This window comes from Lampetra fluviatilis, chromosome 54 (genome assembly GCF_964198595.1).
Source record: "Lampetra fluviatilis chromosome 54, kcLamFluv1.1, whole genome shotgun sequence".
Classification (NCBI taxonomy): domain Eukaryota; kingdom Metazoa; phylum Chordata; class Hyperoartia; order Petromyzontiformes; family Petromyzontidae; genus Lampetra; species Lampetra fluviatilis.
This window is the reverse complement of record NC_136328.1, coordinates 9,488,959-9,502,509: the sequence shown is the minus strand read 5'-3', so window position 1 is coordinate 9,502,509 and position 13,551 is coordinate 9,488,959. Positions and strand designations below refer to the sequence as shown.

Here is a 13,551-nt window from a genome sequence, read left to right as displayed (position 1 = left end):
AGGCTTCACGAACTACACAGTCGAAATAGATGTTAAATAATGTGGGAGCCAGAGAACATCCCTGTCGCACCCCAAGGTGTACAGGGAAAGGCTCCGACTCCCGGCCAAGTAGTTTTACCCGGGCCCGCTCACCATCATGGAGGAGCCCCGAGGGTGTAGATTCAATCTCCTGGCTCCGCCAAATAGGGTTTGGCCAGGAGACGTCATAGAGGCCTGTCCCCCCGGGGCCTCCGGCACAAGCTTATTTGGTACATATGTATGTTTTATTCGTAGTTTAGTGGTCATGAATTGAAGGTTAAGTGGTTACCAGCCCCTCGCATCTGTCCAGAGCCTCCGTTAAGCCACTGTGGTGGTCACAGACGCCATGAGGGGAGAGGCCAATGGGCATTGGCCCTCACCCCACAGCGCTGTCCACGACAGTGTTGCCCATCCGGCACCGCGAGTAGGTAGGGGGTTGTTTTTGCCGGACACACGTACTCACACACACGCACACACACACCTACTCACACACACCTACTCGCACACACATACGCACTCACACGCACTCACACACGCGCCTACACACACACGTACTCACACACACGCGCACTCACACACACGCTCACTCACACACGCTCACTCACACACGTGCACTCACACGTATTCACACGCACGTCGAGTCTCTCCCCACGTTTGTTTATTTAGATTTTCCGTTGTTTTCTTGTGAAATTGACACCTCGGCCGAGGAGCGACACCACTCACGCGCGACCCTAAAACACCGACAACGAAGCCTCCTCCTCCTCCGAGTCAAAATTTACCATCGTCAATTTATACACGCGAGCTCGCTGGCGTGTGAGTGTGCGTGAGAGAGGGTGTGCGTGTGTGTGCGAGAGAGTGTGTGTGAGGGAATGTGCGTGTGTGTACGAGTGTGCGTGTGTTCCTAGAGAGTGTGCTTGTGTGCGTGAGAGAGAGTTTGCGTACGAGTGGATCATGAGATTGTGCGTGCGTGAAAGAGGGTGCGTGTGCGCGTGAGAGTCTGCGTGTGTGTGTCCGTGTGAGGGTCTGCGCGTGTGTGTGAGTGTGAGAGTGTGTGAGTGTGAGAGTCTGTGTGTGTGAGTGTGAGCGTCTGCGTGTGTGTGTGAGTGTGAGAGTCTGTGTGTGCGTGTGAGAGTCTGCGCGTGTGTGTGAGTGTGAGAGTGTGTGAGTGTGAGAGTCTGTGTGTGTGAGTGTGAGAGTCTGCGTGTGTGTGTGAGTGTGAGAGTCTGTGTGTCAGTGTGAGGGTCTGCGCGTGTGTGTGAGTGTGAGAGTGTGTGAGTGTGAGAGTCTGTGTGTGTGAGTGTGAGCGTCTGTGTGAGTCTGTGTGTGCGTGTGAGAGTCTGTGTGTGCGTGTGAGAGTCTGTGTGTGCGTGTGAGAGTCTGCGTGCGTGTGTGAGTGTGAGAGTGTGTGAGTGTGAGAGTCTGTGTGTGTGAGTGTGAGAATCTGCGTGTGTGTGTGAGTGTGAGAGTCTGTGTGTGTAAGAGTCTGCGCTTGTGTGTGAGTGTGAGAGTCTGTGTGTGTAAGAGTCTGCGCTTGTGTGTGAGTGTGAGAGTCTGTGTGTGTGAGTGTGAGAGTCTGCGCGTGTGTGAGTGTGAGAGTCTGTGTGTGAGTGAGTGTGAGAGTGTGTGAGTGTGAGAGTCTGTGTGTGAGTGTGATAATCTGCGTGTGTGTGTGAGTGTGAGAGTCTGTGTGTGAGTGAGTGTGAGAGTGTGTGAGTGTGAGAGTCTGTGTGTGTGAGTATGAGAATCTGCGTGTGTGTGTGAGTGTGAGGGTCTGTGTGTGAGTGAGTGTGAGGGTGTGTGAGTGTGAGAGTCTGTGTGTGTGAGTGTGATAATCTGCGCGTGTGTGTGAGTATGAGGGTCTGTGTGTGTGAGAGTCTGCGTGTGTGTGTCCGTGTGAGAGTCTGTGTGTGTGTGTGAGAGTCTGCGTGTGTGCGTGTGAGAGTCTGCGTGTGTGCATGTGAGAGTCTGCGTGTGTGTGCGTGTGAGGGTCTGTGTGTGAGTGTGATGGTCTGTGTGTGTGCGTGTGAGAGTCTGCGTGTGTGTGTGAGAGTCTGCGTGTGTGCGTGTGAGAGTCTGAGTGTGTGGGTGTGAGAGTCTGCGTGTATGTGTGCGTGTGAGAGTATGCGTTTGTGCGTGTGAGAGTCTGCGTGTGTGCGTGAGAGTCTGCGTGTGTGCGTGTGAGAGTCTGCGTGTGTGTGTGCGTGTGAGAGTCTGCGTGTGTGCGTGTGAGAGTCTGCGTGTGTGTGTGCGTGTGAGAGTCTGCGTGTGTGCGTGTGAGAGTCTGCGTGTGTGTGTGCGTGTGAGAGTCTGCGTGTGTGCGTGTGAGAGTCTGCGTGTGTGTGTGCGTGTGAGAGTCTGCGTGTGTGCGTGTGTGTGAGAGTCTGCGTGTGTGTGTGCGTGTGAGAGTCTGCGCGCGTGTGTGAGTGTGAGGGTGTGTGAGTGTGAGAGTCTGTGTGTGTGAGTGTGAGGGTCTGCGTGCGTGTGTGCGTGTGAGAGTCTGGGCGCGTGCATTCGGCGCTAACCGGAGGAAAACCGGTGGCCACTCTCGGAAACGGTTACCGGTTCCGTAAAGTCACAAAGCGATGGCAACCGGTTTTTCTCCTTCTTCCCTAGCCCGTCGGTTCATGAGCGCGCCGATTGTGACGCGCGCGAACCGACAGAGCGCACGCCGCAGTGATCCTCGTGGTGTGTGATGGGGGGGGGGGGGGGCAGCCTCTTGGGGCCGTGATGAACACACGTGATGAACACACGTGATGAACACACGTGATGAACACACGTGATGAACACACGTGATGAACACACGTGATGAACACACGTGATGAACACACGTGATGAACACACGTGATGAACACACGTGATGAACACACGTGATGAACACACGTGATGAACACACGTGATGAACACACGTGATGAACACACGTGATGAACACACGTGATGAACACACGTGATGAACACACGTGATGAACACACGTGATGAACACACGTGATGAACACACGTGATGAACACACGTGATGAACACACGTGATGAACACACGTGATGAACACACGTGATGAACACACGTGATGAACACACGTGATGAACACACGTGATGAACACACGTGATGAACACACGTGATGAACACACGTGATGAACACACGTGATGAACACACGTGATGAACACACGTGATGAACACACGTGATGAACACACGTGATGAACACACGTGATGAACACACGTGATGAACACACGTGATGAACACACGTGATGAACACACGTGATGAACACACGTGATGAACACACGTGATGAACACACGTGATGAACACACGTGATGAACACACGTGATGAACACACGTGATGAACACACGTGATGAACACACGTGATGAACACACGTGATGAACACACGTGATGAACACACGTGATGAACACACGTGATGAACACACGTGATGAACATAGCGGCCTCTCGTGGCTCTGCAGGGGGTCACGCGCGCAAACAAAGAGGCAAATGTAGCGAGGAGTGGTGGCGCAGCGGTTAGCGCACCGCGTTACTAAACCCGACCTCAGCCGATAATCGATTTCTCGCTCACGGCCCAAATCAGTGCCGGCTATCTGAATCGGCGAGACAAAGTGCTGAACCCACACCACCGCTTCATCGGCGTGCCGCTCCGGCCTTCACGAGGTGCTCGCTAACAGCACTTGCCCCTAGAGGCGACACGGTGGTGGTGGGGGGTCCTTTGTCTTTGGCTGTGTAGACGCGCGTTTGAAATCGTTAGCCGAATGCCCGCTGCTGACTGCAAACCACAAGAGGCCGCTACACCCGCACTGGGAAGTAAAACAAATAACGATGGCGCTGAAGCCCCCGGGGTCAAAGCAATCGTAACGACTTCACTCAGAGTACGAACACAGTGGTAATACTAATATACTATAGTAGTAGTAGTAATATCGTGGCAATACCTTCGGTGACCGACACAATGGGTACAAAAACAGCAATAAGTAAAATAAAACTACAGTAAAAAATACTAACTGTAAAAAATAACTAAATGCTTAAGATGAAAGCACGAAACATTAACCACAAAAATAATAACCACTGCTACTGTACTACTGCAACTGTTCTTTGGCCACTGCGATGTTTAGTACGCACAGTACCCGTGTGGTGAAAGAGTACACGTGTGTGTAGTGAGAGAGTACACGTGTGTGTGGTGAGAGAGTACACGTGTGTGTGGTGAGAGAGTACACGTGTGTGTAGTGAGAGAGTACACGTGTGTGTAGTGAGAGAGTACACGTGTGTGTAGTGAGAGAGTACACGTGTGTGTAGTGAGAGAGTACACGTGTGTGTGGTGAGAGAGTACACGTGTGTGTGGTGAGAGAGTACACGTGTGTGTAGTGAGAGAGTACACGTGTGTGTGGTGAGAGAGTACACGTGTGTGTAGTGAGAGAGTACACGTGTGTGTAGTGAGAGAGTACACGTGTGTGTGGCTAGGGGTACACGCGTGTTGCTAGGGGTACACGTGTGTTGCTAGGGGTGCAGGTATGTTGCTAGGGGTACACGTGTGTTGCTAGGGGTGCAGGTGTGTTGCTAGGGGTACAGGTGTGTTGCTAGGGTTACACATGTGTTGCTAGGGGTGCAGGTGTGTTGCTAGGGGTACAGGCGTATTGCTAGGGGTACACGTGTGTTGCTAGGGGTGCAGGTGTGTTGCTAGGGGTACAGGTGTGTTGCTAGGGTTACACATGTGTTGCTAGGGGTGCAGGTGTGTTGCTAGGGGTACACGTGTGTTGCTAGGGGTGCAGGTGTGTTGCTAAGGGTACACGTGTGTTGCTAAGGGTGCAGGTGTGTTGCTAGGGGTGCAGGTGTGTTGCTAGGTGTACACGTGTGTTGCTAGGGGTGCAGGTGTGTTGCTATGGGTACACGTGTGTTGCTAGGGGTGCAGGTGTGTTGCTAGGGGTACAGACGTGTTGCTAGGGGTGCAATCGTGTTGCTAGGGGTGCAGGGGTGTTGCTAGGGGTGCAGGTGTGTTGCTCGGGGTACACGTGTGTTGCTAGGGGTACAGGCGTGTTGCTAGGGGTGCAGATGTGTTGCTAGGGGTACACGTGTGTTGCTAGGGGTGCAGGTGTGTTGCTAGGGGTACAGGTGTGTTGCTAGGGGTACAGGTGTGTTGCTAGGGGTACAGGCATATTGCTAGGGGTACAGGCGTGTTGCTAGGGGTACAGGTGTGTTGCTAGGGGTACAGGTGTGTTGCTAGGGGTACAGGTGTGTTGCTAGGGATACAGATGTGTTGCTAGGGACACAGGTGTGTTGCTAGGGGTGTAGGTGTGTTGCTAGGGGTGCAGGTGTGTTGCTAGGAATACATATGTGTTGCTAGGGGTACAAGTGTGTTGCTAGAGGTACATGTGTGTTGCTAGGGGTACAGGTGTGTTGCTAGGGGTACCGGCATGTTTGCTAGGGGTACAGGCGTGTTGCTAGGGGTACAGGTGTGTTGCTAGGGGTACAGGTGTGTTGCTAAGGGTACAGGTGTGTTGCTAGGGATACAGATGTGGTTGTTCTTGTTGTACATAGCTCCGCTGGCGGTTGGTCCACACTCACTGCTCAACTACGGATAATCCAAAGGTCTTCTACCCAGCACAATAGTACTCACAGAATAGTACTCACTGGACGCACCATCACACATCGTATAAACACGTTAATGTAATTTTTTTTGTCTTTTCAAAATATATATTTATATATATTTCTGACTTCCCTAAATATATATCTCGTCATCGTGGCTGCGAAATCATAAATCACGTAAATACTGCGTCGTAATAGCAAACCTGCAGTGACAACACCACGTGAGGTCGTGTAGCATCAATGTGGAGTGTGGGGTGGCATGGGTCGTGATCTTTTAGGTGAGTGGGTGGTTGAGTGAACGAGTGAGTGAGTGAGGGATTTAATGAATGAGTGGGTGAGTGAAGGATTTAATGAATGAGTATGTGAGTGGGTGAGCAGGTGGGTGAGTGAGGGATTGAGTGAATGAGTGGGTGATTGAGTGAGTGGGTGAGTGAGGGATTGAATGAGTTGGTGAGTACGTGAGGTATTAAGTGCATGGGTGGGTGAGTGAGTGGGTGAGTGAGTTGGTGAGTTGGCTCACAGGGATGAAGTGATGGTGGTGGCAGTGGTGGTGAGGTGTGGCGTGATGATGGACAATGTTGATGGCTGATGGAGGGAATAATTCAGGAGGTGGGTTGATGATGGGCTGGTGTTTCGTGGTGATCACAATGATGATGTTTTCAATAATGATGATGATGGGGGAAGACAGTTGATTATAGGGTTGATAGAGACGCGGGTTGATGATGATGGTGTGATGCGGATATTTGATGATGATGGTGTGATGTGAATAACTGATGATGTGGCTGCTAACAGCGTCACGAGCTGATGATGATGTAAATAATATACTTCACTGATGATATTTCAGTAGTGATGATGTTTGAGTAGTGATTATGATGCGTACTAATTATTGAGCAATCGCGATGAGAGGGTTGGTGTGAGTGATTGTGGTGATGGTGGCGGTGATGGCGATATGAACGTTAGCTGACGATCCGTACACCTGACACACTGATGTAGAACACAAATACATGATATTTATACAAACATCGATAATGATGATTATAGTCATCATCATCATTGTCAACAAAAGATTGCTTGTAGCCAGAAGCGAGGAGCCCTTCCCCAACCTCCAGAAGCCTTCAAGTCGGCGGTCTCTCAGTGCACGGAGCGTCCCTCCAGCACCCGGCGAGTGACACGCCGCGGACGTGGAGTCGAACTTCGGGGCCGTGCTCAGTGGATTCCTGGGGGCTCCGCATCCGGGAAAAGCTGAAGGGGCATCAGCCAACAACCCTGGTCTACAAGACGACTGAGACTTGTGGACGATGATGATGATACTGCTCTGAATATTAATACTGGATGTGGTGAGCTGCGAGTGAGTGTCAAGGGCGGGAGAGAGAGAGAGTCGGTGATAATCGATGACTTGAACACATGACACGAACATACTTCACCATCACGGTACGGAACTGTGACTAATTCGTGACTTCACACCCCACAACACCAGTCCCAAGCACTCAACGCTACCACATAATATACCTATAGATATATATAGACTGTATGCGCAGGTACTGTAATATAGACTGTATACGCATGTTATCATATATAGAAAAATAATAGCAATTAATAATTTATTTAATTACGACCCGCGCCAAGGGGGTGCTTTGTCAAAACACCGTTGCGGACTCTGGCGACGTTCGGCAACGTCGCAGCAACGTCGCGACAATGTCGCGACAACGTTTTTCTGTCGCCTCGCCAATCGAGTTTGGTTTTTTCGATGACGTTTCTGTGTGTGTATGTGTGACTATCGTTGTCATGAACGGTCATTCATAGTGCGTAGTTGTGTAAGGCGCGGGGCGGGAGGGGAAAGTCAGAACCAGCCCCTGGCGATGTGCCCGAGCTCCGCAGTTCTATATTTGGATGTTCCGTCAACTCCATTGGAGTGCGCGGTGTCTACACGTGGGAGGAAAACAACGGAGTGCGCGGGGAGGAGTGTGGCTGTTAGACAGTCGGTTGTCCAACAGTCTCCAAGCTCTGTAGCCCTATAGAAGCCAAGGTGGGATTGACGAAAGTGGCACCCCCGTCGTTGTGTTGTTGTGATGTCGCGCCTGGGAATGGACTCGAACTTGGCGCCGTCTGTGTTGACGCGCATCTCGCGGAAAGGTTCCCCCTGGCCTCTGAACACTGGGCAGTCTGCAGCGAGTCGGAGTCTGCTGCTGATGAGACACTGAATATCGAAACCGGTCGAGAGTTTTTGCTTGTGTTGAGGTTTTTGCTTTTTTTCATTTTTGGGTGGTAAACAACATCACCATGAGTTATTTATTTACTAAAAATAAAAGCCTGGGCCAGTTTCGATCCTGGGTGTTCTCATCAGCAGAACACCCTTCCCAGCGTTGTGCTTTGTTGTCGAACCAACACGCCGCTCCGATTGAGTGCGCTCCCGGTAGGAATGCTGTGCGCACGATGGGATGCGAGCAAAACCAAAACCAACAAATAATAACGCGTCAATGTTGTTGTGGAGGGCGGGCGTGGGGAAGAAGAGGAGGGGGAGGCGGCGCTTTGCCGGCCGGGTGATTCTGTGGAGCCCCCCGGGGGGGGCAGTGTAAACAAGACCGGCTGGCGGCCGCAGGCAGGGACAGCAACGGGAGCCGCTGATGAGTTCCGTTCCCGACAAATCCGTTGTTTTTTCAAAAGGTTCCCCAGCACTGACCCTCACCCCCCAAACTCGAACCTCGGACTCTCACGCCCCACTCTCACGCCCCACTCTCACGCCCCACTCTCACGCCCCACTCTCACGCCCCACTCTCACGCTGACTCTCACCGACCCCCCCACCCCATCGGCGGCTGGAGCGAAGTCGTGGGCCGGGTTTGGCCCGCGACGCGTCGAGGAGGAGCCGGCGGAGAAAATAAAAGTGACCCACGATGTCCCCCACCAGCACCCCCACCGCGCCCGCACGACAAGCCCCATTTCTTTAGCATGAGAATTGCCCACCACTCACCAAAGAACGGTACAACAACACCGATTAACGAAGCGATGATGCCAACAATGATAATTCATTGATGGCGATTATAATAGCTAGTTATCGTCACTCGGGGTTGAGTGGTGGGCAGCAGAGGGGAAATGGAAGTGACGTTGAGATTCGCTGTTGTACTGCACCTCTAGGGCGCCCCGTGGTGACGCACGGGCGCATTGGGCAAAATAAACACGGGGGCGAGCCGAGGATCCCCCCCCCAGAAGGCGCGGCTCACTGCAGTGGCGCGATACCCGAACCGGTTCAGGGCGTCTCCCCCTCCATACCCCCGTTCATCATCAACCCGCACTGACCAGCGTGGTGAAGTATGGTCAAGCAACCCCCCACCCTTCCCTCTCCCCACCCACCACACCCACTGAAAAGGGCAAGGGACCTGAATGTTCAAGTTCCATGCTTCCATGCCGGTGGTCTGAGAGTCTCAGGCAACCAGAACCGCGGGCGGGCGGGCGGGCGGGCAGGGCGGTGGGGGGGGCCCCGCTCGCCCGCCCCGCCCGCCCAGCCCACCCTGCCCACCCAGCCCGCCCTGCCCGCCCTGCCCGCCCTCGCTGTGAGAACGCGCGGGGACCCTGAGATAGAAAGAGACGCCACGTGACTCCGAGACGCCACGTGACTCCGAGACGCACGTGCGCCCGAACGATGACTCAAACTGTCGACCTTATAGATCTCTGTTTTAAAAAATAGCTATCGATAAATAGTAGAGTGGTATATGCGACTGGTGTGTTGCCGATTGCCGTCTTCTTGACCAGAATTCGTTGACATTAAAGACGCGATTATTATTATTATTTTAAAACTGACCGCTCGAGGAGGGGCGAGAGCGGCCTGAGCCCCCACCCCCTCCCCGGCCCGTGGCGGCTGTAAACTGGCGGGAGCCGCGGTGAAGGTTCCACTCGCGTGCTCGCCGGGACGCCGCTTCCACGGTCGCTGTTTTTGGTTCGCGAGATCGCTGAGCGCGTGTCCGCGCACGTGCGCCTGTGCCGGGTTCGACTTCCCGTGTCACCCGGCGACTCGTGGCCCCCCTCCCCTCCTCCAGGTCTCCATCTCGCTCTGCGTGCCCATTGAGAAGACGACGCAGCAGCAGCAGCCGGGATGGGAGCTGCCTCTCGGCTGTTGTGAGAAAAAATAAAGTTTTTGAGGTGCAACTCCCGTTCTACAAAAAATATCGCGTCCGTTCGCGTCCGCTGCTGTCCCCCGTGTGCCCCCCCCCCCCACGCGGTTAAAGCAAAGATGCCCGAGGGTCTCACAAACGCGGAGCTCTGCTCCGGAAACGCCCACGGCGATCGTGGCGGTGGTGGCCGTGCTCCCTCTACCTGGCCACTGCCGTCTCGCTCAGCGTCTCCCTCCTCCCACCCGTACACGCCGAGTGGTGCGTTGGGTTTGTAACCGCCACGTGTTGCTCCGTCGCGACGTCCGACGTTTCACGACACACCTGCCGGCTGGGGAGAGGGGGTGGGGGCTCTTTCAATCTGTGGGGATCTCTCTGCGTGAGAATTCAGTGTCGGAAGGAGCTCGCAGCAGCAGCAGCAGCGTCTTGAGCCTCAGCGGTCTCGCGATGGGGCGCCACTGATCGCTGACACGGCCCTCACCACCATCACCACCATCACCACCATCACCACCAGCACCAACGACCGAGCGAGTTTGATTCCAGTCCGGGTCAGCTGGGATAATGACCCCCCCGTCCCTTCGCTTCCCACTACGATCCATTTGGGGGTGGGGGTGTGTCGACCTATGATGCTCATACAACCAACCTAAGGCACCTTATCAAAATAACATCATCGACATCATCACCACGATCATCATGAGAACGAAGTAACTCAGAATAGCTACGATCGATAGCAAGGAGCTGGTTGAGTGATGTTCATGGCTGTGTTGTGGCCGAGGCTGCTTCCATCACCAGCTCAGGCCATCACCAAGCCGGGGGGGGGGGGGGCGTGGGGGGTTCGCCCCCCTCTTCGCGGAGTCGTCCGTTCGCTCTGCCCCCCTTGGCTTGCTCCGGGACCCCCCCCCCCCCCCGTGTCCGCGCGACTCGCAGCGCCCTGGCCCAGGTCGACTACGCCTGGACACGGGGCACCCGGCACCGTGAGGGAAACGATAGGCACGGGGTCAGGGTAAGGTGCACCTAGCCTGGCACAAAGCGCCGTGGTGACGTCACCGCCACTTAGTGGCGAACGGCGGTTGTTGGTGTTGTGGTGACGTTGCAGGGTAACACGGTGCTGCTCACTGCAGGACTTGGAAGCTCAAATCCTGGTTGGGCGGGCGGCGGGGGGAGGGTCGGGTGGGGAGTTGACTCGTCCCATCATCTCCGTGTGGTGGATAAAATAGGTACCACTGAGTTGAGGGGGAGGGAGTACGTCGACAAGTCGTTGACTGCCCTATGTGGTAGAGCTTCGCCTTTAGTCCCCGCCATAGGAATGTGGAGTTTCCACCGCTGGCTCTGGAGGGCTGTAAACAAGGAGGTGAGCACCGATGCAGCCCGATGCCGGCGAGAGCAGCAGGGGGAGGAGATCGCCTGAGCCTCTCGGCGCCGGGAGGCGGACCCAGGCAGGCATCACCACCACCACTACCATCACTACCATCATCACCACCACTACCATCATCACCAACACCAATATCACCACCACCAACACCACCATCACCAACACTACCATCATCACCATCACTACCATCATCACCACCATCACCATCACTACCAACATCACCACCATCATCATCACCACCACCACCATCACTACCATCATCACCAACACCACCACCACCACCACCAACACCACCAACACCACCACCACCAACACCACCATCACTACCATCATCACCGCCACCATCATCACCAACACCACCATCATCACCACCACTACCATCATCATCACCATCATCACCACCACCACCACCAACACCACCATCACCACCATCACTACCATCATCATCACCACTACCATCATCACAACCACGACCACCATCACGACCACACCATCGTCACGACCACCACTCGCAGGCACGGGTCTGTGTGTCGCCATGTCCTTGAATCTGAATGTCGACCTGCCTCAGCTCGTCAAATGTCTGGTTGTGTGCACTTACTCTGTGTATACCTGTGTGTCTGTGTCTGTCTTACTGTGTGTGTCTGTGTCTGTCTTACTGTGTGTGTCTGTATCTGTCTTACTGTCTGTGCCTGTGTGTGTCTGTGTCTGTCTTACTGTGTGTGTCTGTGTCTGTTTTACTGTGTGTGTCGGTGTGTGCCTGTGTGTGTCTGTGTCTGTCTTACTGTGTATGTCTGTTTGTGTCTTACTGTGTGTGTCTATGTCTGTCTTCCTGTGTGTGCCAGTGTGTGTCTGTGTCTGTCTTACTGTGTATGCCAGTGTGTGTCTGTGTATGTCTGTTTGTGTCTTACTGTGTGTGTCTGTGTCTTAGTTGGCACAGTGGGGGGCACGGCTGGTGCGTCTGCCAGTCACCTCAGCGAGGCACCCCATGGCGCACTGGGTCTGTCCCGTGACCTTCCCTTCCTGCCACAGCAGCAGTGAGATCCTTCCACACTTCACGCGAAGGGCTCGAGGTGCACCTAGCCTGGCACCGTAGCGCCGTCACCGCCACTCAGTGGCGAGCGATGGGGTTTGCTGTCGTGTGTGGCACGGGGGGGGGGGGGGGGGGCACGCCACACACCACAATCTCATCCGCAACTCTCTCAGCCGCAACTCTCTCAGCCTGCTGATGATGATGCTGCTGATTATGATGCTGCTGATGATGCTGATGCTGCTGCTGATGATGATGCCGCTGCGTGTCCAGTCGTGATGTGAAGGTTGGGGTTAAGGGGGGGGCCTTCTCAGCCGGAGTCCACTTTGACTGTGCCCCCCCCCCCCCTGCGTGTTTGCCCATGGCAGCGTGAGTCGAGGCCACGTGACGCTCCCCCCACTCGGCTCACCGCTCACTCACGGCCAGCCCCCAGCCACCGCTCAGTTGACGGCGTCAGGCCCTGCCCCCCCCCACAACCCCCCCCCCCGCACGTCGTCCGGCTGTAGCATTCAATGTCCCCTAACGACTGCATCCCCGCAAACACCATCATCATCACCGTTATCATCATCACCGTCATCATCACCACCACCACCACCATCATCTTCATCACTACCCACCATGATAACCACCATGATCACCCATACCATCACCATCATCATTATCACCCCAACTAAACCCCCACTCCCCCCTCCTCCTCCAATCTTTTCCACCACCTCCTCCTCCTCCTCCTCCTCTCCACCTCTTCACTGCACGTCGTCATCACCGGCGCCGTACATCTCGGCGAGCCGCTGGAAGCGCGGCCCCCACTCGTGCAGGAAGTCGTAGCCTTGCTCCCCGTCGGGCCCCCCCCCGCCGGCGCCCCCCCCGGACCCTCCCCCTCCGCCGGGGGGGCCCTCGGCGTCCCCGGCGCAGGAGCTGAGCGAGCTGAGTGAGTCGGCGGCCGAGCCGGCGCCCTCGTAGGCGTACACCTGCATGGAGTCGTACGGCGGAGCCAGCGGGTCGCAGTCCGCCACTCGCACGCGCCCCGCGATGAAGCCCTGCATGTCACCCGCGCCGTGCTGCGGCTGCGGCTGCTGCTGCTGGTGCTGCTGCTGCTGGTGGTGGTGGTAATGATGATGGTGATGACTCGTGCTGCTGCTTGTGGTGGTGGAAGGGGCAGCTGGAGGAGGAGGAGGAGGGCCCAGCTTCTGCTGGGGCCCGACCACGACGGGAGGGACGTCCTGGCGCAAGCAGCACAGCGCGCCGGCGGCAGTGCCGGCGTTGTTGTTGCCGGCGGCGGCGGTGCCGGCGGCGGCGTTGTTGAAGGCGGTGGAGGAGGAGGGGTTGGCGGACGAGGCGGACGAGGCGGCCTGCAGCGTGCGCAGGGCACTCATGTCGAAGGCGCGCGTGTCCTCCTCCCCGCCGCCCTCGTCGTCGTACGCGATGATGTTCTCCCGGATCTCCTG

General features: G+C 55.4%; 1 protein-coding gene across 1 annotated transcript in view; it reads right to left on the bottom strand.

Annotated features, from left to right (window-relative positions):
• Positions 1 to 3,401: 3,401 nt before the first annotated feature.
• Positions 3,402 to 13,551, bottom strand: part of LOC144949703 (cadherin-7-like) — a 39,680-nt gene continuing 29,530 nt past the window's right edge. The window contains 1 exon segment of the mRNA XM_078879723.1: positions 3,402 to 13,550. Coding sequence (XP_078735849.1) covers positions 12,850 to 13,550 — 701 coding nt within the window. The 3' untranslated portion in view covers positions 3,402 to 12,849.